Source organism: Rhagoletis zephyria, unplaced genomic scaffold (genome assembly GCF_001687245.7).
Source record: "Rhagoletis zephyria isolate East Lansing unplaced genomic scaffold, Rhagoletis_zephyria_1.1 Rzeph_scaffold_00886, whole genome shotgun sequence".
Classification (NCBI taxonomy): domain Eukaryota; kingdom Metazoa; phylum Arthropoda; class Insecta; order Diptera; family Tephritidae; genus Rhagoletis; species Rhagoletis zephyria.
The window spans coordinates 131,017-154,482 of NW_016157970.1; the positions used below are offsets into that span (position 1 = coordinate 131,017).

Below are 23,466 nucleotides of genomic sequence, written 5' to 3' on the forward strand. Positions count from 1 at the left end.
CTTAAATAAAAATTTTCTGATTGCTTACATGCTAAAATGATTAATTCATTCATTACAATGTTATCCTTTCCACCGTTTTATTTATATTACCCCACCTAATAAGCGGTAACTTTGAGGTACCTTACACTATTTTTAATCAGTTAAATCAGCTGCTGAAATGCTAAGTGCAGTATCATATTATATATATATTCATATAATAATTGAAAATTCATTTTAACGCGAAAGTTGTTTTAGAGCACTCTACATTCGCTTCTTGAACAACATTCAAATATACAGTCAGTCAATAAAGTTTAGGTCCAGCGAATTTTTTACAATACCGGCAACTATTTTTTAGATATTTTACTTTTCGCAAATTTTTTATAAAAATATGATTAATTCTACAAACAAACCCCAACAATGAGAGTTCCAAAAACTTCGTCATACTTGCACTTTATTATACTAAAATTTAATTGGCAAAAAAACTGCATACTCAGCTTTTTTTTAGAGAACGTAAATAAAAAGCGCAATATTTGAATGCAATTTTGCAGAATTTTCTTTAATTTTGCACAAGGTTTGGAGCGCTGACTTTTGGGGTTTTTTTGGAGAATTAATTAAACATATTTTTACAAAAAATTTGCAAAAAATCAAATTTTTAATAGTTGCCAGTCGTGTAAAAAAATCGCTGTACCTAAACTTTATTGACTGACTGTAATTGAAAACGAAACTTAAAACCACCTTAAGACTTGCTAATGCCAATGACACCGCAACCCAGACGAGCGCCTGCATTGCCAGTTGACTTGCTCAATTCGTGACCGCCTTTGCCCAAGTCATCGGGATCAGCGTGCACAACAATAGTGCGTCCGACAATGCTGTTGGGACCGAAAAGTGTAATCTGACTGTCGGTAATTTCGACCTTAAGGAAAATGAAAAAATTTAAATAAAAAATTAAGATATTTGTGTTATTAAATAATACACAAACCTTAGTTGGACCATTACCAGGGGCCTCAATGTTACCCAAATCACCTAAATGACGATTTTCGTCGGTTGGAGCGCCATGCTCTTTGCCAGCTGGATTGAAATGGGGACCAGCCGATGTGCAGCCATTGGTGTTATCTCCAAATTCGTGCACATGGAAGCCATGTTGACCCTTGGAGAGACCCAACACCTCGCCTGTTACTTTTACCGGAGAATTGGCATCCTAAAAATAATGCACGTAAATAAACATTTTGTAACTTGTGTATGCATTCAAATGATTGTCGCAGAGTACATATTATGTATATATTATAATATGAAGACCTACATTCCTACATACATATGTACATATGTGTATCGAGTTAATGTTTGATAAAAAATACTTCTGCACATATGTGTACTTACATACAATGTGTCGAAAGGTTCTTTTCTTATATGCATACATAATAGAAGCAGCTCCATAAACTTTTAAGGTTTTACGCGTCGCTAACGATTGGAATAAATTAGCATTCATTATCATTAAAAAAAAGCTGGTCAACGTAAAAAGCAATATATGTATTACAAATTTCACAATATACTCCTCAATTTGATAACAAGCTCTGCTATCTCATTTAATATTAACATTGAACATACCAATGTAAATATGTATATAGGTAGTTACTTTACACATTGGCGAACTACGGCACACGGCACCCAACAATCGGATAATTAATCCTACATTTTTTCATTATACTTTTTAACATTAAAAACGCTTATTCATGCTGCTGATATGATACTTGTGAATTGATAATTTTACAAAAAGAAAAATTAAACGAAACGCCGACTGCGTTTGTGGGGCTCCGCTGCGACAGCCGGTGTCGTGACCTTGGACCCCAATAGAATCAAAGAAGTCCAAATCAATTTGTACGCTTCTCTTACCTGCTGTTCGAAGAAAACGGTGCCCTTCGCATCTCCGTTTATTACACATACAGCTTTAGCAGGCATTTTTAAAGATTTATGTTTTTTTTATTCTGATGAAAATACTTTCCTCCTGTAGGGTGAATTTAAATGCGACAAATTATAAAGTCGATTGAAGAGCGAACGGATCAGATGCAAATCGAACAGTGCACTTCACGAAAACCTGCTGAAATAAATGGCCGCCGTATGCAGGGTTGCATTGTAAACGCATTCACAAGAGCTGCGGAAGTGTAAAACAGGAAGTTGTGAACTTTAACAGTTACATGAAGAAGACTACGGAAAGGGGACCTATTTTACTGAAGCTTTCTTATGAATTGCACACCGTCTTCAAAAGAGTCACAACTCAAAATTTGACATTTTTGAGATTATGCGCTAAAACTGTACACAGGGCTTTTATTTACCTTTCAGCAAAAGCAGGAGCAAATTTTGTGTTATAATTTGTACAAAAAAAAAACCTAAGGTAAAGTCGCCCTTGCCCATATGATTATCATGTGNAAACGAAACGCCGACTGCGTTTGTGGGGCTCCGCTGCGACAGCCGGTGTCGTGACATTGGACCCCAATAGAATCAAAGAAGTCCAAATCAATTTGTACGCTTCTCTTACCTGCTGTTCGAAGAAAACGGTGCCCTTCGCATCTCCGTTTATTACACATACAGCTTTAGCAGGCATTTTTAAAGATTTATGTTTTTTTTATTCTGATGAAAATACTTTCCTCCTGTAGGGTGAATTTAAATGCGACAAATTATAAAGTCGATTGAAGAGCGAACGGATCAGATGCAAATCGAACAGTGCACTTCACGAAAACCTGCTGAAATAAATGGCCGCCGTATGCAGGGTTGCATTGTAAACGCATTCACAAGAGCTGCGGAAGTGTAAAACAGGAAGTTGTGAACTTTAACAGTTACATGAAGAAGACTACGGAAAGGGGACCTATTTTACTGAAGCTTTCTTATGAATTGCACACCGTCTTCAAAAGAGTCACAACTCAAAATTTGACATTTTTGAGATTATGCGCTAAAACTGTACACAGGGCTTTTATTTACCTTTCAGCAAAAGCAGGAGCAAATTTTGTGTTATAATTTGTACAAAAAAAAAACCTAAGGTAAAGTCGCCCTTGCCCATATGATTATCATGTGCTAAGAAAGTTTTTGCGTTTTCTGACAAACGTAGTATTCCATTTTGACGTTAGTTTTTTTTAATTCAACAGTTTTAAAAATCAATAGTTAACGCTACTATTTCAATACAAAATGGCGGAATTTGCCCAACCAATTACGATTTTCTATGAATCCGTTATTAATAACGATGAAGTTAAGGAATTTAACTTTGATGAAAATAATAAGCTGCTGTTAATACGACAAAACGAGCGCATATGGGCGGTTGGAGCAACATGACTGCATGAGGGAGCTCCCTTGATAAAATGAGTTTTGGGTCGTGAACGAATACGTTGCTCAAGACATGGCGCCTGCTTCAATAAATGAGGATTTACCGGGACTTATATTTGTTACCAACATACCCGGTTGAAATTGGCACAGAGAGGCGCAAGTCCGCGCCAGACATATAGACCTCAATAAAATCGATCGTACCATAGATATGGTAGCTTACCAAAAGTCAAATGAACGCCTCTTTCTGCTTGGAGGTGGTGGACCAGAGTCGGCGCCATGTGCAGAAACATTACGTCAAGAAGTGTACACCGGTAGCATAGTGATGTCTTTCGCGAGGAATATTTGCCCTATGACCATACCATCTTATCCAAAGTTAGGGAATTCGAAATTGATGATATTTATTTACGTAAATCTGCATTTTATGAGAAAAATCATATCAAAATCTTGTTAAGTGTGGAGGCAACGAAATTGGATACAAATAAAAAAAAAAGTTACCTGGTGAAGAAATTACATAATAGAAATGTCTTCACTACTACTACACCAGAGTGAAGTCAGGAAGTTCTTAAATTTTATATTGAAAAATAGTAAACTGCTAAAGAAAAATTAATTTTTTTACAGATTGTTTTAATTTGTCCCCATAAATATTCCTTGGAACCGACTTTTGGCGATAAAATCGTACCGGAATGACTCGAGTTTTATCCGACCAGGGGCGGTTGTTTCGGCGATCTAACCCCGTTTAGGACGGCGAAATCCCTCAAAAGTTGTACGGCGATAGGGCTACATCTGTAGCTCGTTTCTGTAACAATTCTCTACCAAGGCGAATTGAGATATGAATTCGCCGCCCTGTTCTCTACTGCTAATTAGTAGGTGAGAGTGACGTATTTTCTCTACTAGTAGAGAAATAATCGGTAGAGAAAAGTTACAGAAACGGGCTACTGCTTCTCTCTCAGCGGTTTCATTGATACAGATATGAAATTGGGGACACTTGTGCCCGATATATATGTAGGTGGCGACATTACCAACGCACCAGTACTTACCGATGCCAAGCAAGGTATGCCCGTTGAACATTATCAAGTTGCACAATATCATGGACATATATCTGGTAATATAGCAGAGCTGCGTACTGTGCCCAAGTTTACCGCCTTTGTTTTCGGTATACAGTATTTGCAAATTGGATATGGTTCGCGCCATGATGTCTTTTACGGTGATTTGAAGCGTATTGCATATCTGTGTTTTCTTTTGTTTATGTGCTTGAATAAAGGTATCTATAGAAAAAACACAAACTATTATTTGACTAGTATTTTGGGTACGCAAATTACTAGATTAACAAACTAGGCAATATGAATTTTTTGTATTTTTTTAAAAAATTAATTGATTTAGTGATAAGTTTCTAATAATATTTGCTAACAGCCAGCTAGCTCTAGCTCTGTTCCACATAAAATATAAGAATTCGCCAGGATCCCGAAGAAAACTTCATCAAGTTAAAACAACATATTTTACATTGATATTGTAAAGAATGAGGAATACACAGAGATTATCTATATTCTTTGTATTTTTTCTCAATACACATTTTGTCCAAACATTGAAATGGAGTTTTCTTTATTATTATTATAATAGAAATAAAGTGCAATCATCATTATACATATCTTTATCATAAATTTGTTTGTTGGGGTTTTGTTTGTTTGCTTGCTTGCTTTATAATTAAAATTTTTGTTATTAGTTGTAATTTGTTTTTCTAGATTTAGGTTCGATATAATTGTAGGTATGTAGAGATAGGTAATTAATTCTTTTGCTTCCTTTTCAGTTGCCACACAACGATGATTTATTAATTTTTTGCTTCGCTTTGCTTTTCCTTGCCTATTTTGATGTTGCTTTTGTATCCACCATTCCATGCTTCCTGCTTCCAAACATGCTGCTTTATTTTTAGCTTGTATATTTATTATTACTTGTATATTAAATTATTATTATTTCCACCATTTAAAATGTACTACTTTCATATGCTTGCTTGTTTACAATTTCTTAAAATTGTTTTTTATTTTTGTTTTGATTTTTTTGTGTGTATTTAGCTTTTTTTCAACTTTTAAGTAGTTAATTTGTTTTCTTTTTTTCTTGTTTTGTCCCTCTTTTTCATACTAAGTAGTTTAATATAGCATCATCAAGCATATTGAATTCGTCCAGGGTACACAAGTACATCTACAATTTTGATAATCGTTTAACGAATAAATCATTACAACAAATATTAAAGCAATAAAGGGTGATTTGTATATTCATATTTCAGAGAGAATAAAAACGATAAAACAATTACTTTTTTGTTTACATATTTCGCTTGTTAAATTCAATATACCGATGGTGTAGTAATGAAGATTTATCATTGTTTGTTGTCTTCCTGTTTGTTCCACAAGTTTTGTTGTGATATTAATATTTCATTCGCATGAAGCAATTCGCCATCAACAGTTTTTGCAATGTTTGTATCTATCTGTTTTTGTATGTATATGTTTCAGTGTCTTTTGCTCTGCGCTGTGCCACTGCTGTGTTTAGTGTTTTCACGTTTTTAGCCCAATTCAGAAAGGTATTAATATTTTTTTAGGTGACACTAAGGTAACACTTGCAGTCAATTTAATTAAGGTGAGACGGTTTTTGATCAAAACATAGAATTCTTAAAAAATACCAAATGCGCTATTAGCTATTTAAATACAAATAAAAGCTTGATAAAAGGTATCAATATGCTTGTTTTTTGCATGTGCTTTTAAAATATACCGTGAGCGAAAAGCAATAGGCGGAACCGTTTGAAAATTATTACCTATTCATGAATTGGGCATTGTGTATAACAAATTGGTTTTACATTTAAAATAAATGTTTGTATGTATGTATGTATGTATGTATATATGTAAAGTATGCATTTGAGAGCGCACGGGTATTTTGTGGCGGCAATTGTTTGTCAATAGTTAATGTTATCATTGTTTTGTTTTATGTTGAATTTGCTTATTTACTTGCAAACATTAGAAGAAACGGAAACGGCAACAGCAACACATCAGAGTACTTCGGAAATGTATTTGGGGCGTTTGGCAGCATCACTAGAGCCACCACCATTACCACTACTGCCACCACCACCACCAATACTGCCACATTCATCGCCCGATTCCATATTTCCACTGTAGTCAGTGGGCATTTCCTCATATATGATGTCAGGATGCAACGTTTGCACTTGCTGCTGTTGCTGCTGCTGCTGTTGTGCGCCAGCTGCCATTGCATGATTGCGTTTGAGTGCAATCAAGGCGCCAACACCATTTCCACTGCTATTGCCAATATTGCCAGCTCCACTCTCATTGTGCAACTGCTGCTGCTGTTGATGTTGTTGTCCACCGGTTATAGCTGAATTTTGATTTGAAACATAGTATGGGCTTCCGCTACTACTGAAACGTATTGAAATCGAGTAGCAATTGAGAGTTAGTCATATTGAATAAAAGGTGGAAAAATAAGTTTAATTAATGGGTCGATTACGGATGGCAACTGAGTTTAAGCTGCGTAGCAAATTGAAGAAAGGATATTAGAGATGGTAACTGGCAACTAAAACTGCTATACCGGCAACTGCATTTTTGTTGTTGCCGAGGAAATTTTTTTGAGAAAAACTAAATTTTCTCTGATGCGTTCGCAGTGTTGATTTTACAACACATGATGACAGTTTATATATTACGAAATAGACTTCATCTCGGATTGCGCTGCTTTCCATAACCGACCCATGAAATAATATTAAGGGATAATGTAAGCTTGGTGCTAACTTTCGTAAAATGCTTCAAACCGTAAAACTGTGTTTTCTTAAAAAAAAAAATCTATTTACGCTTACTAGAATTTTTCATAAATATAATTTTTTTTTGGCGGCCACCGAAGTCGAGTGGTTAGAGGTGTGCAGTAGACAATAGAGCTAGTTTAAACTTAGATTACGTAATTTGCGTTTATATTGAACAGCTGGCTGGCATTTGATTAGATACCAAAGTCTCAATTCAGGGCTCGAATCGTAACATCCGTTCACGGATCGAAAACGATACGAAAGAAAATACGTGATACGTCAGGCAGTATAAGCTGAATGGGACAAAGAGTGCGTTCACGTGTGTCATAATCCGAAAAAATGTGTTTTTACGGGACGAGTAGTACGATATCGCATGTGACGATTAGAGACCTGGATTAGACCGCGGTTGCCCGGGTGGACATATATTTGTAGCAATTAAAGTTTAAAGTTTAGAATAGACTGATGCCTTTGGGAAAGTAATTGGCTACCGTGGTGTACATGTACCGTAGGATATAAGGTCTGCCTCCCATAATATACCAGCTAGCTTTCTGGAAAATATTTAAGCTCATTTGAATTACATTTCTATCTCTTTTTTAATTACCAAATACTTGGTGAAAGAAATTAAGGTCGTTGCGGCAGTGTTGATATTCGCATTGCACTCCTTTCTTAGTCAGAATAACTGTTCTCTGAACAATGAACATTATGAAATTATTGGATAATATCTCAAGTAGTTCATCTACTAATAAACGCCATAACATTGGGGAGAGTACACCGGGGAAAACCTTGTTTACGTGACCAGGACGACCCAGATATTCCTAAAAATCTAACTCTTAAATAATCTCTTTGTCGTAGGTGGTTAGGACTGACCCATATTATTTTAGAATATTTATGCTTTACTAAAATTACGCTAAGAAACTTCCACACAACAAAGTTAGCACCGAGTTGCTTCTTACGAGATAACCTCAATTACAAGAGAAATATTCGACATACAAATAATAACTTAAAAAAATGGCAATAATTTAGAAGCGCCATAATTGATGATTTCGAATTAAGCAAACCCAAAAACCAAAATTCAAAATATTAAAAATAAAACAAAAAATTTACTTGTATTGATTGTGGGAATTGTTAGCCGCCGAATGGTGCATATTCTGAGTTGTATTGTTGTACATAAGATCTGCAATGCAACGCACATTATTTTTGTTATTATACTAAAAGAAAAACAAACGCGCTATCGCTTGCTTGTAGACTTATTACCACCATCGGCAGCGCGCTGCTCGATTGACATGCCAGGCGAGCCAGGGGCCGATTGCAGAACGAAATCCTGTAAAGGTGAACTCTCACGCGAATTGTCTGTAAAGTAATTTGAATAATTAATTATTATATAAAGAATATATGCATGCATACCCATATGACTCGGTGAGACCGGTGCCGAACGCGGCATGCCATATGATGGGCGAAAACCTTGGCTGCTGCGCTGACGGCGTTTCTTGTAGCTGTGATCAATCAATTTGGCGCCACTATCGGGATCAATGCGCCAAAAACTGCCCTTCCCCGGCTCATCTTGAGAGCGTGCCACTTTAATGAAATACCTATCGAACATGTGCAAAAATGATTTAGTGAATATATGTATTTGTTAAATAGGTTTATTTATATTTACACACCTATTCAAGCTGAGATTATGGCGAATAGAGTTCTGCCAACCTTTGTTAGTTTCCTTACGATAGTACGGATAATGCTTTACAATGAATGAATAAATGCCCGATAGTGTCAATTGTTTATCCGGTGCTGCTGATATAGCTTGTACAATCAACTGAGCATAGCTATATGGTGGCTTCTCATTGTGGTTGTAGCTAGCTGTCGATGGTGTTTGGAATAGATCTTGCTGTAATGAGAATGAGGCAAAGGCAGTAAAAGAAACATAGGTTAATGTTTATACAAATGTGTATTGTGTTTGTGTCATAGAAAAATGTTTACGTTTTGCAAATTGTTGTTGCTATAATTATTGTAGTTGGCTTGGTTCTGATGAAAACCTTGACGCGGGCTGGCTGGGCAACTATTAGCAGCACTTATTGTACCTGTGGTATAATTAAAAAAGAGAGATGTTTGTATTAGTAATGCAATGGCTAAATGTGATGGAAAAAAGCTCAACTTAAGAGAATGCTGTTAAAATTTTAAATAATTAGTAAAGTGAACTACTTTTAAGAGAAGGATTTAATCGAATTATGTAATAAATAATAGGCAGTATGTAAACACACGCGCCATGGTAAAAATTACAGTAGATCCACGGTAAAAAATTTCCATGTATCCAAGATAAAAAATGGATTCACGGTGATTTTGGAAGTGCGCGAATAACTGCTTTTTTAACCGAAGAAAATTACCGTGGATGCAAAGTTATCTATTTCTTGAGGAAACTTTAATTTAAATACCTCCGATTTTAGGGGTAAAATTGGAACCGTTGGAAAGCTGGAGACCCCACCGCCCTCTTTTTCAAAGGTGCGGGGACCTCTAGTTTTTAAGAAATTTAATACCAATTTTTTTTTTCTCGTAACGACACTATAGTGCTGTTCTAGATCTTGTGCATATGCTCTTGCAATTACATATTCGTTGCTTTTGGCAATGCACAACAATAAGATGCACACGGTTGCCATGACAACAAGCATAAAATTTTCAAATGCAATTTCCTCTGTAAATCCAAGACCATTTCCACAACATCATGCACAGTCCTTACATAAGACATTAAAACCCTTACTCTGCAGAATTCTCCTTTCTGCATAACCTCGCTCTTTACCTTTAGAAATTACCGTGGATGTACCGCAATTTTTTACCGTGAATCTACGGTAATTTTCACCGTGGATCTCCCTCTCTACGGTAATTCTTTTATCGTAGATATACGGTAATTTTTTACTGTGGATCTGCGGTAATTTTTTGGCGTAGATTTGCGGTAAATAGACACTTCCTAAATAATAATAACAGAGGCCACCAAAGAAATAGGTTATGTACACGTTTACCAGCGTATGTATGTAGATCATTTGGTGTGACAAAAAAATAAAAAAATAAATCTAATTAATGAGAAAAGGTCAATTAACTTGTAGTAATTTGACTACGCTACGTCTCCCTCCATTTTTTTTTAAGATTGTAAGTTAATAATAAGACTGAGATTCTCATGCATACATATCGTCACCAGAAATGCAAAATGACGTAACAAACATTATCGTTGAAATGCAAAACGTTATAACTAATAAAAAATTCAAAATTAACTTCTTGATTTATATGATGGATTACATGGAATTACAACTATCCACATCATTTTATGAAGAAATAAATAAAATATTATTCACCACTTTTTCCATTTCATTTACGATGTTGTTACGTCTATTTGCATTTCAGGTGCCGATATGCACTTATTCGTAAAATTTTCGATAAACGCATTACTCTTAAAAAATTCATGTATGTACACAAGTATGTGTTTAAATACATATTTACAAGTGTACTTCCCAGTAATTGAAAAATCAACTAAGCATTTGTGAATCGCGACCTAAATACATATTTATGTACATATCGTTACCTTAATATAGAAAGGCCTGAAATACAAAAAGGCGTAACTAAGTAAAAATCGAAAATTCCCTTTTTGATTGATTACGATGCATTTCATCGAATAATAAGTTCCCATATCATTTGGAGCTATAAAATTTAGTCGGTTAAAGCTTTTTTGCACTTCAGCGACTATATGAGTTAGTATATAAGTACATATATATGTATGTACATATGTACACACTTACGTGCAGCGCCCTTTCCGTATAATTTAACACGCAATAAAATCATACCCTCTTCTACCAAGCACCTGATATTACAAAATTTCTAAATTTAATTTAGATCAATGTGAAACTGTGAACAAGTAAATAACGCAGAGATAAATAATTACGCATTAGTGTACGCAAATCGTGCAAATTTTACATTATAGCACACACACACATGTACAATTATTGTATTTACATTCGTGTAGTGTTTTGTCTTTTGTTTTGTTCCAATTCGTTTTTGCGGCGGACATGCAAAGCGCCGCTTTTGTTTCCAATTTCACTGTTTTTGTATATTCATTTGTTTACACTACATTAAGTGCAGCGTACCTAATAACGTTAGTATGCAATAAATAATAGCAAAACAAAAATAGAGGGGCACAAAGTTAAATAAAGACAATTGCAACTTTACTAAAACATAATAAAAAAATGAAGCTACGCAGTGCGCGTTTGCAACAACTTATGTATAGGACAATAATTGTCTTCTCTCAGTGTATGCATGCACGTGTGCACACCATTTGCTTGTTAGTCTAACAGAGACAGTACAAATTCCACTTGCCAGTTGGTGATAAATATGGGCTCTTCTGCTCCTTCTTCGGTATGGATATCTTTAGTGGCGAGTACACATTTGAATTATCCATGTGCGGCAGCAAGTGAGTCGACGACGACACCGCATTTGAGGACACATGGTGTTGCTGATGATGAGAGCCATGTGTTGACGCATGCGCTGAAGAACCAGTCACCGCATGTGGATGATGATGATGATCATCGGGTGGCGCAGGCGAAATAATAAATTGAGCAGGGCCGCCACCTCCACCACCACTAACGCCAGTGCTATTGTGTAGGACAGCTATATTTTGATGGCTGTTGTTATGATACGGAACGGATGTGCCACTGCTGGTCGAGCTATTTAGAGCGTCGGCACTTGAAGTGCTACCGCGTACAAAACTTTCGAATTGTATGCGTATCTCGGTGCTAGGGAAGCGAAAGTAACAGCTGAAAAAGAGTAAAATGGATTTATTAATAAGCTTGATTATGTGGTTGTCTGAAGATCATAAAATCTCTATTTATATATATATACTCCTTATGCCGGATCCTCACAGGGCATTAAATGATTGGGCTTTGCATCATTACTTTTGTAAGAATAGCCATTTAGTATGTATAAAACCCAGCACTTTTGCTCGATTTGTTCAAATAAATCTAAGTGAAATTTAAGAAAACGCAGTTACTTATTTTCAATGCATACAGCCCAATGATTCGAATCCTTTTTTGTAGTAGCCGCTACAACAACAACAACATGAAAATTGGGAATTAAAAAATTCCTTTCATTATGTTAACAAAAATTGCCATTTCCATGCGGCATTTTTCTTAGTCAATTTTTTTTTAGTCATTTCAATGCCTAATGGAAATTCAGTATAATAAGTATTAAGTATAAGCAGTCCCGTAACTGTGTTCAACTATAATGTATTTTGTAAAAATTATGGCCCCTATTATGGTTCACAACCCAACTTAGTTGAGTTGTGTTTGATACAACTGTATACAACTCAACTATTTATTGCTATTGCCGTTCACAACTGTTTTCAGTTGACTGTAGCCATCGAAAAAGTAGGAAATTTGATACAATTTTGATATTTTAATAATATTATGTTATTTTGTTGATATTAAAAAAATTAAAAGCAAAAAATATAAATCGGTTACGAATTATGTTTTACCGATGAGCCCGAAGATGTTGGTGACAGACAACTACGTTTTTAAAGTTGAGTTGGGTTGTGTCCCACAATACCAATTTACAACTTACAACTCAACTATCATCAAAGTTGTGAATCATAATAGGGGCCTATGTAATTTTTTAAATAAAGCTTCCGACTTATCTCTATGTTGGCTTATGTTTAGTTGAAAGAAAAAGAAACCAAATATTTATTAAATTTGTGGAGTCATATATGGGCAGAGCTCGAAAGTGTTTGAATTTCATACTTGCAACACTTGCTAATGAATTCGCAAAAGATTAAATTTTTTTGTTTTCCCGCCCTTAAAAATTACGAATACAGGAAAAACTCATGCCTCAACATTAAAAAACTAAGTTGACCAAACTTACCTGTTAGGCAATCTCAATGGATCAGCATTGCGTCGCTGCAAGAAGTCATCAACGAAAATGCCATTTTTACTTAGACACTGCACGAAGAAGTCACGTGCATTTCCATCGTAAAGAACTTGAAAATGCTTTCGCGACACCAAATTGTTCTCGGCGACATGAAAGTGCACGTGTGATGTGGACGAGTTTCGTCCGATAATAGTTATAGGCTCAAGGATGTATAGCAATTCCTGGTCGTATTTTAGAAACCCGAGCGCATTGTCTGGTGCCGTTGAAACGTCAGTGCCGCTACCACCCGAATTAGTGGTGTTGCTGTTGCCGTCGGAGGCATTGGCAGGTGGGTGATTGGTAATCAATGTTGTTGGTGCACTGATTGAACCATCGTTCGCTCCGCCGACACCACTATTGGCTGTACTGCTGCTACTAGCTGCAGGACCTACCGAATTGGTGTTGGCGTTAGAGGATGATGTTGTATTCATGGCCTCCAGGGCAGAGCTATTATTATGGTTGTTATTACTGGTGTTGCTAGTATTGTTGCTGTTACTATTATTGTTATTGGTTAGTGCCGCACCACTGCCATGATGCAATTGGAGCATATCCTTGGCGATAGCAACAGTGGCAGCGTCGACGGGAACGGCTGCTGCTGCTGAACTGATTGTATTTGAGGTGGGCGGGGTAATGTTTGTGCTACGAGCGTTGTTAATATTGATATTACTGTTGTTACTATTGATAGTATTTGTGTTAGTTGCCGGGCCGGATAGAGAACCGTCGTCCACTTGCTGAGTAGTATGTGGTTGTTGTTGGTGGGGGTAGAATTCCATTTGTATGCGGCGCCTTTTTTTCCAATCCTGCCCTTTTGCTACACTTTTTTCCAATGAAAAATGTGTTAGCACTGCACGTCAAATACGGTTGATTGCGTTATAGTGCGTTTGTTTTCCTATTACATATGCATGTACTCTTTATTTTTAATCTAAACAAATTACTGCTTTTTCTAAAAGACTCCTTGTATGTAACAAAAAATATACATATACTAATTTTTCACTTGCACGCTTTGCCACACTATTCACATTCGGCCACTGTCCCGTGTTGCTAATATTAACACTTTTTTCGTCGGAATAATTAAAACTCAAGGTTTTTTTCTTTTTTTGCTTTCAAAAGATTTTTCCAAATACGAAATGTTTTCCGCACGCTTTGCGCACTTCTCTTTTCAATACATCCGATCGATCCTGCTCCGTTTGCAGTTCACCTCCCCTTCTCTATTTATTCCACTTTATTTTTTGGCTCTGCCGTTCGTTGGCTGGCAGCTATGGTTATGGCTACACAGCTCTGGCTCCGTTGGCTAATGGCTGATTGCTATGTTGTTTTTGTGGTTTTTGTTTTTCTTACGGATGTTGTTGTTTTCCCTGCCGATGTTGTTGTACGATGTGTTGTACAGGGCAAAACTGCGAACGAGAAAAATAATCGAGAAAAACACCAACTATGAAAAAGCACAAAACGAAGCAAAGGCAAAAACACACACATGTATCGCCATTGGAAAAATAAAAGCCGCTTCAATGTTGGGGAGCAACAGCGCGCTAGCCCCAATAACTTTACTGAAATTTAACAAACCCAAAATGATTAAATACTCTATACTTACCACGAAAGCAATTTTTTCAACTATATTTGGCTAATTTTATTTCGCCACACGCGTGTTTACAAACAAAATTCTGAACCGAAATCGAAAATGAAGAACTGAAAATTCTGCACAAAACACGTTTCTTCTACCAACGAGAAGACGGCAACACAGGGTGTGTTATATATCTGACAGTTGGTAGTACTGCGCCGAATACACACGCAAATGACATCTGCAGAACTTTTATAGAGCGGAAGGGAACAGCTCGTTGTTGGGGGGAAGAGGTAACTAGAATAAATACAAATACCAGTGCACGCAACATAACGAGCGCGGGTTTGTAAATATATACGCAAGTGTCATGCGGGGTAGGGTGGTGGAGGCGATGAATAGCAATTACCCAACGCGCATTTTAGTTTCAATTGAGGGTAAGTTCTAAGCTATAGAAATGCATTCTATAATTTCCAAGGTACATACTTTCTTAGCATGGCGCAATAATCAGGTGAAGTAATAAAACAGCTTTCTCGCTTTAGGTTCTATCATTCGGCTATCTTATGCAAATTTGTAAAGGAAAATTTTCAAATAAGATTGTGTAAAAATGAACAAAAAAAAATTATTTCACGCTCTTGTTCCTAGTATAATTTCACTATGCTTTCTGACTGCCCTTAAAATACCAGGAAAAATACGAGTTCACTTAACATCGGTATCTCCACGCTAATGACAAAACTCAAAGGCTGACTATACTATGCCGCAGATTTATTTTAAGCTCTTTAATGATGAAAATGTTTATTTTGTGTTTTAGACGCAGTAATTTTGAAAATAGTCACGATACATTTTTTCACTGTTTTAAATCGGCTAATGATCTAAATCATGCAGATGAGATAAAAGACCTCGGCGTAGTGTTTGATGATCGATTTTCTTTCAATAAACACATTAGCTATGTAACTGCAAAGGCGTATTCTGTTCCACGATTTGTAAGACGCAATGCCTCAAAATTCTCGGATCCTTATACATTCAAGTTACTGTATTCGTAATTTGTTCGGTCACATCTCGAATATGCGGTTTTTATTTGGAGGCCGTATAATCAGAATGCTATAAACAGAGTTGAACGTGTTCAAAAAAATTTTCTCAAGTTTGCCCTTCGCTGTTGGAACTTTTCAGACCCCGTCATATTCTTCACGTCTCATGCTTTTGAATCTCAAGTCTCTAGAAAGTTCCAGGTCTGTCTTGTGCCTTTCGTTTACATATATATAATGGTATTGTTGATTGTCCGTTTTTGTTAGAGAGGACCAGATTTAATGTCCCCAGGCGATCCCTTAGAAATTTCCTTCCTGTTATTATAAAACCATAGACTAAATAAATAAATAAATAAATAGGGCGGTAAACTGTAGGTACATATTGCACACCATATTCAAAAGGGGTACAACTCAAAAATTAGATCCGAATATCTGCTTGTGCGCTGACGACGTTTAAAAATTTACTGTTACACACTATGCATTGTTCTCATTCTGCAATTTCAAAAATTTCAAGTGTCAATTCATAAACGCAACAGAAAGTAGCGTGTCGGTTTGATTTCGATAGCAACTGCGTAAGCGCATTCGTAACCGCGATGGAATTATATCAGGTGAAATAATTAGAGCCAAAAAAAGTTTTTGACACTGCCTTATTTGTAAATTTGCCTATAAAATTTGACTATTAGGCAACCGAATGTCCGAAAATAAAGAAATAAAGCTGTTTTATTACTTCATCTGTTTATTGCGCCATGCTCGTAACGCCTTCGTTTGTAATAGCCCCCATACAAATACACGTAAACAATTTAGTTGACGAATTTGCCGGCGAACGCATGTTGTGTACCTTCTATTTTGTTTTACGATGAGGAGTGTTATATGTGTGTACATATCTTTAAAATGCAAGAAAGGAATACAAACTCCTTAAGAATGAACCGTTGAAAACTTACCGTATCAAAGTAAAATTAAACTTTAACTATTTATTTTCGCACTCACACTTTAAACTCATTAATTTAAGAGTACATACAAATACGTATACCATATACATGTTTTATAAGCCAAACACAGTTACTAAATGTTTTTTTGCACGATATGTACTTGCATGTGTACATGCCACTTTTCACATATGGCCAACATATTGTGTAAAGGCAAATTACATTAGTTTGTAGATCCACGTACATACGAATAGAAATGTTTATATTCTCATCGGACGTACAGACAGAATCGTTTGTGCTTGGTTTATTTCGATATCAAAGGACGTAAATTTAAATAGTTAATTAAATACTGTGAATTTGACAGACAGATTCAATTACATGTGTATCGAAACAGTCAAATTTACAGTTTGAAATACATATCGTGTAAGAAAACTTTAAGTAAACATTGCCCACCATTTTTGCTTGGTGGGTTACTTCCGACAGCATTGCCAATTCTGCTTATTTATTCCGATTGTTAAATTGGACAGAAAGAAAAGTGGAATAACTTCGCAGCTCTAGCTCTAAAAGAGGGCATAATGGCTGAGTTACCGGAAAATTTACAAATTGTAAAGACAGAAGGACCCCAATTACCGGAAACGGAAGTACAACCGCGTCGGCTTATTAAGGAGCGCCTGAATTTACACGTGAAACGTCGACTCCAACAAGAACAGGAACCGCAGGCACAAACGCAGCAGCAATTACAAAAAATTACTCACCCTTCTGGGAATATAGCCCGAGAAACTGTCGCTATTACAGCGCCCCAACAATCGCCCAAATCAGCGAATGTAAACGTGAATTTGACCGAAAACGACGTCACTGCCTCGACATCAACATCGAAAAGGAAAGAGAAACAACAACAGAAAGAACCAGTCAAAACACGAAGACCCTATCAAAAGCGTGTGGACAAAAACACCACCAAAATACAAACACAAACGCAAATAATTGAAGATGGCGGAAAAGGTCGCAAAACCAAACGTCATAAGCAGCAGGGAACATTTTTTGCTGCAGGGCCGAGTGGCAACGCCGGTGTATTATGTTTATCGCCCGGCGTTGAAGAAGGCAGCGCTGGCGGCGGTGATGAAGTGGATGGTCGAGATATGTATTCACGAGATAAAGAGAAGTGTCCCGATATTTTAGGTATGGTGTTGAGCGGCAAAAAGCGTTCCTTGATGCAAAATGCAGAGGTTCAAGAATTTTTAGCCAAAATAATGACTGCATTTAAAAATTAGAACTTAAGATTAAGAGCTTTCAATTAAGGTAATGAAGTCATATACTGTTACGTTTATTATTCACATACACTAGATTATTAAATAAAACGTTGAAATTACAGTAGGGGTCTTCCCTTAAACTTGTAAAAGCCTCGTAAAGCTCGTAAATTTACGAGCCTCGTAAAAGAACTGGCAAAATTTGTATGGAGCTTTATTTACGAGCCCCTCGTAAATTTAACCTGCTATACAGTTCAATGTGAGCGTGAGCGTGAGCTTTTTATGTTGACCAATATCTTCGTTATTACTTAACTTTTTGCAATAGTTGATACATCAAAAGATAGAGAATAAAAAAAAATATCTCAGAATTATAGAATAAAACCTAATTTAAAATTGACATGTTTTTTCAAGCTTGCAGTCAACTGTGTGCATACGCAAAGCATTCACATGTGAACGACAAGTTTTGACAGATGTGTGTGAGCGTACATAAGAATACAAATGGAATTATTTGCCTTTGCGAACGTTCACGCTTGCGCTCGCATTGAACTGCATATCAAGCTTTACGAGGCAAATTTGATGCTCAAACGCCATGTTGTTGTTGTTGTTGTTGTAATACAAGTTCCCCAAAGAGTTTTTGGGGTGTGTTGCTGGAGCGACAGTCCTTGGCCAAATATAAAGGTGAAATTATTTAAGAACGCAGAACATATACTTGAACGCAGTCTGTATCAGATGGTGGACCTAACAAAGTGCATGTTTTGAATGGCTTGGAAGAAGCTGTTATTGCATTAACTGGATTGAGAACCAAAGCTTGAGGCATAGGAGGAGTTCTGGCTTGTGGTTCCTCAATTCAACCAGAAGATGACTAATACTACGTTTATGCGTACGCTAATTCACGAATTCATTTCATGAATTTGGTTAAAATTGGCTGCATAAACACCATTTCATGAATTCAGTTATACACGAAAGTTTACCATGAATTCGGCACCATTTCATAAAATCGTGAAGTGCAAGTCCGGCAACGCTAAGTTTGACAAACAGCTGTTTACTAGGGCCATGATGTTTTTAGATTAAAAAGCTTGAGTGGCATAACCAGGATTTAAAATACTGGAAAAGTTGTGTGGAATCGTTGATATATATTTGGCTTGAAGACAAACCGGTTTCGGCGTTGTGCCATCTTCAGTGTCATTTTTCGTTCTGAAAACCGGAACCGGTTTGTCTCCACACCAGATTTGACAAGGGATGACGGAAAATCATTCCACATTACATCAAAACTGTATGTATTACAAAAAACGTTCATCAGTCAACTCCGGCTACGCCACAGTGTTTTTGCATAGAATTCGCTCCAAAATTTTCCGAAAAGTCCATATTTCAGGCGTGAAGAATCCCCAAAATTGGACTAACCCTACCTTATATCAATCTTCCATCTACGCAGAATCACTAACACCATAGTAAGGTTCAAAAAAGATATTCAAACTGGTTTTTCCATATTTAATTACACCCGATTTACATCATTCGTGTACTTAAAAGCAATTCTGGTTCATTCTTTTTTGATTTTTCTATTTGCTTTTACGCGCTACAATTTTGATAAATTCAAGTTTGTGGGTCTTTAAATGGGAAACAATGAAAATGTCAAAAGCAAAGGAAGAAACTTGAAACCACCTCACGGTACAGACGCACATGTACTCTTCCCTTTTCTTCTCAACCCCTCTCTTCAACTAGCAAGCAGAATTGAATTTAATACTTGAATCGTGTAAAACCCGGAAATAGGTAAAAAAAACGGCGATGTATAAGCAAATCAATGTTGCCGAATTCCCATTTTCAAAAATAAAAAAATGCAGTAGTACATCACGGTGCCGCGAACAAAGGTGGGCCGTCAGTGGTACCGCTACTTTGGTTTTGCCGATTTTGACAGTTGTGGTAACTTGTAAATAAACCTTTGTTTACAAATCAGCGAAAGAGAAATATGAATTATAAGTGAAAAATCAGTTTAAATTGTGTTAATTTGCAATTTGTGAGTGATTTTTGAGTTGAAGACTGCGTAAAAACTAATACAATGAAGTGATGTGTGTTAAATTGCGACAGCCGTCAAGATGCAAGAAGCGTAGATGCAAGTGTAGCGCTGGGACGAATCGCTGCATTTTGTGTACATAGGGCACGGTAAAGCCGTTCCCGAAATGTTTCTCTATTATTATATTAACAGCATTTCCTCACAATGATTTTGTTTCTGCTCCACGCAGCCTCCATTAGCAAGTTAACTAATCAATCCCGCAAAGATGCTGCTGCAGTTTTCTGCAGCAGCCTTAATTGCAAAGCAATGGAGTGTACTAAAACGTTTGCTGAAGCAGCCTCAATTGCAAAGCAATGGAGTGCTCTAAAATGTTCACTGTTCTCTAAGGTCGGTGTTATGCAGACAAACTTTTGTTTGCCAAATTAAATGGCGGCTGCTTAGTTTGCTCGGAGGTGGTTATGTCGAGTTTGGCACAGGGTTGCACGTTCATTATGGTTTTCATGGCTATTGCCAACACGAAATGAGAATTTCAGATGTACATAACGCGCAAAATTTAAAATTTTTGTATATGACAACACCGAATTTGCTGCAGTTTGACCAAACAAAATTAGTTTGCTGTGAGAGTCGCCAAACTCGCTCTCTCCGAGTTTGCTGCAACAACAATTGCACGCAGTTTGCCAAACAAAATTTCTGCATAACACCGATCTAATAGATTAGGTGAAAAATGCAATATTTTCGCATTTAGCAAAATTAAAACACGTTTTTCGCTGTAAAGTAAACTGCTTTGGCAGTTTCAACTCGTTCTTCTTTTCGCTCTATTCGTTGTTTACTTGTGGTACACAAATGTCAACGCCCAGGACGGCGCCATCTTGTATTCTATCATTCTTGGTAGTACATATGTATATTTCCTCAAACAAAGACTATCGATAGTGGCCAACGACCATTCGATAGTAGAAAAAAGTAGCACCATTCGATAGTATCGATAGTACCATCGATAGTTTTACAGCTCTAGTGGATATACGGCAAATTTGTTAGTTTATTGATATTATATAAAAAATGAATAACTTAACGCGTTTATTGGCAAATTGTGCATTGAATGCTACTCGCTATCAGCTGCCCAACAATACTGCCTGTATAACGTATGCTAAGCTGGTGCGGGGCAAGTGCAAAGTGGTAGAGAAACCTAAGCCGGGCGCTGGCCAACAATTTCGGCGAGTAGTACACTACCCGAAGGAATACACCGTAGAACCACTCAAAATTACTCACTTGGCAGGACGTGACCCGGTCACTGGTAGGGTGGTTGCAAAGGGTATAGGCGGCGGTATAAAGCAGAAATACCATTGGGTGAAGTGGGTGCGTGATGGGCCAGCTGAAGGACCGCCACAAGAAGAGCGGGTCCTTGAGATAATCGATGATGGCTGTCGTACCGCAAAGGTAGCACTTGTAGGCGTAGGAGATGAGCTTAAATATATACTTGCGACCGAAAATATGAAAAAAGGCGATATAATAAAAACATCGCGGTTCATACCCAGAATACCAGGTAAGAAATCAAAACTAACCAAAAATGCATCATATTAATTTCTTCCGTTTTTTAAATGACTTGCAGTGCGGCCAAATGAAGGTGACGCCTATCCACTTGGAGCATTACCTATTGGGACACGTATACATAATCTTGAGAAGAATCCCGGTTACCCCTTTCACTTGATACATGCCGCTGGCACGTTTGGCACTATCTTAAGAAAATTTGATGATAAAGTTGTAGTTCAATTGCCCTCCAAACGTGAATTTGCATTTGATCGAATATGTATGGCCACTGTCGGTAAGATCTAAACCTTGATACTAAGAAAATATCTGCGAACTGTCACATATTTAATATAGGACGTTTATCGAATGTTGAGCATAACAAGGAGCATATTGGCAGCGCCCAGCGCATGCGTTTATTGGGCAATCGTCCACGATCTGGCTTGTGGAAACGCAAAGAAGGCAAGCATGGTAGAAAAATCCGTAGATTACCACCCATGTCACTGGCGACGCCACCACCCAAGGCAAAGGATGAGGTTATTAAATTAACACTGCATTTGTAGAAGCCTTAGAGCGTTGAAGGTGTGATTATATTTTATTATAATAAATTTCTGTTGAAAAGAGCGTTCTTAAACTATGCATATGTGAACTTTTAAATATGGTTTTAAATTTTTCGAGATTTCATTGAAAAGCCTTGCCCATGGAAGCTTACTGGATCGTCATCTTCATCACCTTTTTTGGGCACACGCTCGCTGATTGGTTTTATTGAGCGATCAAATTTCAAATAACCGAACTGGTAATCGTAATCGGGCACACCGCGGGCGAGAGCCTATAAAATGAAATCCACTCATTGTAAGCAAAACTTTAAAGTTAAGTCTTCAAAACTTACCCTTTTGATAACGGGCGCATCTAGTTGGTTGTCTTTCTTTTTCTTGCCATCCAGACGTACACCAGAACCTTTAAATGTCTCAACTACCTCCTCCATGACATGATCTTGGCTCTCCTCTAAGGGTTGTACCTCCTGTTTGGATTTAGATGGCTCATAACCAATAGCCGCTTCGAATTCAACCTAAAATAATTAGTAATGTGTTACATGCGTTTTTCAAACTTTAAATGCATATATACACTTACATTCATGTCACATTCGATAATGCTAACAGCATCCCCAGGGCGCGTTTCAAGTACACACAATTCATATACCTTTTTATTGTATTTAATTGCAATAACATCGCCTTTCGTGAGGCATGCAAAATTACGCAAAGCATTCTCCAATACAGCTTTGGGATTGGTAATATCTAAGAAATCAGTGCTTTGTGGTTGAAATTTGGAAAAGGTGGCCACAGGTAAACTAACGCTTTCAATACGAACAGAAGAACCTTCGGTAATCAAGAGATTTTGCATCATCCACAAGGGCAAGTAACATTTTCCTTCCTCGGCCACAAATTCAAGCACACCAGCGTGAGTTGTGCGTTTTTGTGCGCGGTTAGTCAATTTGAAAAGCATTGGATATTCAACATTGTGACGTGTGAGCACGTCCAGCGCCGATGGTGGCATAATAACTGCGTAGAAGTTTTTTATTGGGAAAAGTCAGTTAGTTGGTAGAAACTCACTATTGATTTATACAAAATGCTTACTTTTGCCACCGCGCTCCAAATCCTCACGTTCATTGCCAGGTAACATGGCTACCGGGAAGCACTTGTAAGTTTCCTGAAAACTGCGTCCATTATCGAGGAACTCCATATTGAACCCGTTAAAATGAAACTGAAATAATTTGGAGCGAAATGTTATAAACTGAGGGCCTTATTTTATTGAAATATTTACCATTTTTTGTATTTTATTATTTTCTTAAAAGTTTTACAATGACTAGCCGTATTGTTTTTACTTTGTTTACAAATTTAGCTGTCAATCGTGAGTACTGCTTCTTGTTTGCGGAGCAGAGAACGTAAACGGAGCAGAGAACGTAAAGTATATAAATATACGTTCTCTGACGATTTCGAGTAAATTCCAAAACATCGAAAAATATAAATGATTAAAAAGGCGTATTTTCTGACACAATTGATTTTATATAAAACAGAAGAAAAATATGTATATTAGTTTTTAGTTAATACTTAATACATCAAATAAATAATCGAATAAATTGATTTCTCAGGAACAGTATAGTTATTTATGATAACTATA

The 23,466-nt window shown here is 36.8% G+C and overlaps 5 protein-coding genes and 1 pseudogene across 13 annotated transcripts; 3 read left to right on the top strand and 3 right to left on the bottom strand.

Moving 5' to 3' along the window:
* Positions 1–618: 618 nt before the first annotated feature.
* On the bottom strand, positions 619–2,737 carry Sod1 (Superoxide dismutase 1). 4 transcript variants are annotated; one of them, XM_017614733.1, is made up of 4 exons: positions 2,635–2,734; positions 2,513–2,596; positions 959–1,177; positions 619–892 (listed from the first exon to the last, which is right to left on the bottom strand). In XM_017614733.1, the coding sequence occupies exons 2-4, from the start codon at positions 2,576–2,578 to the stop codon at positions 716–718; spliced, it is 462 nt and encodes a 153-aa protein (XP_017470222.1). In that variant the 5' UTR covers positions 2,579–2,596; positions 2,635–2,734; the 3' UTR covers positions 619–715. The 4 variants fall into 4 exon arrangements, with proteins under 4 accessions (XP_017470222.1, XP_017470221.1, XP_017470223.1 ...); XM_017614732.1 differs by lacking the exons at positions 2,513–2,596; positions 2,635–2,734 and adding exons at positions 1,870–1,953; positions 1,992–2,090; XM_017614734.1 differs by having other exon boundaries at positions 2,513–2,737.
* A 377-nt stretch (positions 2,738–3,114) lies between these two features.
* Positions 3,115–5,507, top strand: LOC108361944 (apoptosis-inducing factor 3-like; annotated as a pseudogene).
* On the bottom strand, positions 4,874–17,358 carry FoxK (forkhead box K). Of its 6 annotated transcripts, none has more exons than XM_017614725.1 (9): positions 14,601–14,776; positions 12,968–14,406; positions 11,432–11,868; positions 9,053–9,153; positions 8,740–8,960; positions 8,333–8,667; positions 8,183–8,252; positions 6,282–6,704; positions 4,874–5,819 (listed from the first exon to the last, which is right to left on the bottom strand). In XM_017614725.1, the coding sequence occupies exons 2-8, from the start codon at positions 13,783–13,785 to the stop codon at positions 6,323–6,325; spliced, it is 2,364 nt and encodes a 787-aa protein (XP_017470214.1). In that variant the 5' UTR covers positions 13,786–14,406; positions 14,601–14,776; the 3' UTR covers positions 4,874–5,819; positions 6,282–6,322. The 6 variants fall into 6 exon arrangements, with proteins under 6 accessions (XP_017470214.1, XP_017470217.1, XP_017470216.1 ...); XM_017614728.1 differs by having other exon boundaries at positions 4,991–6,701; positions 8,333–8,428; positions 8,483–8,667; positions 14,601–14,773; XM_017614727.1 differs by having other exon boundaries at positions 4,991–6,704; positions 8,333–8,428; positions 8,483–8,667; positions 14,601–14,773.
* On the top strand, positions 16,842–17,883 carry LOC108361940 (uncharacterized). The gene has a single exon (XM_017614730.1). The coding sequence runs from the start codon at positions 17,091–17,093 to the stop codon at positions 17,781–17,783; it is 693 nt and encodes a 230-aa protein (XP_017470219.1). The 5' UTR covers positions 16,842–17,090; the 3' UTR covers positions 17,784–17,883.
* Positions 17,884–20,698: 2,815 nt separating this feature from the next.
* mRpL2 (mitochondrial ribosomal protein L2) lies at positions 20,699–21,929 on the top strand. The gene is made up of 3 exons (XM_017614736.1): positions 20,699–21,307; positions 21,374–21,586; positions 21,646–21,929. The coding sequence occupies exons 1-3, from the start codon at positions 20,824–20,826 to the stop codon at positions 21,849–21,851; spliced, it is 903 nt and encodes a 300-aa protein (XP_017470225.1). The 5' UTR covers positions 20,699–20,823; the 3' UTR covers positions 21,852–21,929.
* Positions 21,849–23,171, bottom strand: Ufd1 (ubiquitin fusion-degradation 1-like). The gene is made up of 5 exons (XM_017614735.1): positions 23,110–23,171; positions 22,923–23,049; positions 22,420–22,847; positions 22,178–22,357; positions 21,849–22,117 (listed from the first exon to the last, which is right to left on the bottom strand). Exons 1-5 carry the CDS (start codon positions 23,110–23,112, stop codon positions 21,953–21,955), a joined length of 903 nt encoding a protein of 300 aa, XP_017470224.1. The 5' UTR covers positions 23,113–23,171; the 3' UTR covers positions 21,849–21,952.
* Positions 23,172–23,466: the final 295 nt, after the last annotated feature.

Excerpts from the sequence above, each read along its gene's own strand:
- Sod1 (XM_017614734.1), bottom strand. The coding sequence starts at position 2,578 with ATGCCTGCTAAAGCTGTATGTGTAATAAACGGAGATGCGAAGGGCACC. Across the intron at positions 1,178-2,512 it reads CCGTTTTCTTCGAACAGCAG|GATGCCAATTCTCCGGTAAA; the intron begins GTAAGAGAAGCG and ends CATTATTTTTAG. Across the intron at positions 893-958 it reads CTGGTAATGGTCCAACTAAG|GTCGAAATTACCGACAGTCA; the intron begins GTTTGTGTATTA and ends ATTTTCCTTAAG.
- FoxK (XM_017614725.1), bottom strand. The coding sequence starts at position 13,785 with ATGGAATTCTACCCCCACCAACAACAACCACATACTACTCAGCAAGTG. Across the intron at positions 8,961-9,052 it reads GCAACAACAATTTGCAAAAC|CAAGATCTATTCCAAACACC; the intron begins GTAAACATTTTT and ends TTCTCATTACAG. Across the intron at positions 6,705-8,182 it reads AATTCCCACAATCAATACAA|TAGTAGCGGAAGCCCATACT; the intron begins GTAAATTTTTTG and ends AATACGTTTCAG.
- LOC108361940 (XM_017614730.1), top strand. The coding sequence starts at position 17,091 with ATGGCTGAGTTACCGGAAAATTTACAAATTGTAAAGACAGAAGGACCC.
- mRpL2 (XM_017614736.1), top strand. The coding sequence starts at position 20,824 with ATGAATAACTTAACGCGTTTATTGGCAAATTGTGCATTGAATGCTACT. Across the intron at positions 21,308-21,373 it reads GTTCATACCCAGAATACCAG|TGCGGCCAAATGAAGGTGAC; the intron begins GTAAGAAATCAA and ends AATGACTTGCAG. Across the intron at positions 21,587-21,645 it reads AATATGTATGGCCACTGTCG|GACGTTTATCGAATGTTGAG; the intron begins GTAAGATCTAAA and ends TATTTAATATAG.
- Ufd1 (XM_017614735.1), bottom strand. Across the intron at positions 22,358-22,419 it reads TTATCGAATGTGACATGAAT|GTTGAATTCGAAGCGGCTAT; the intron begins GTAAGTGTATAT and ends TAATTATTTTAG. Across the intron at positions 22,118-22,177 it reads ATGCGCCCGTTATCAAAAGG|GCTCTCGCCCGCGGTGTGCC; the intron begins GTAAGTTTTGAA and ends TTCATTTTATAG.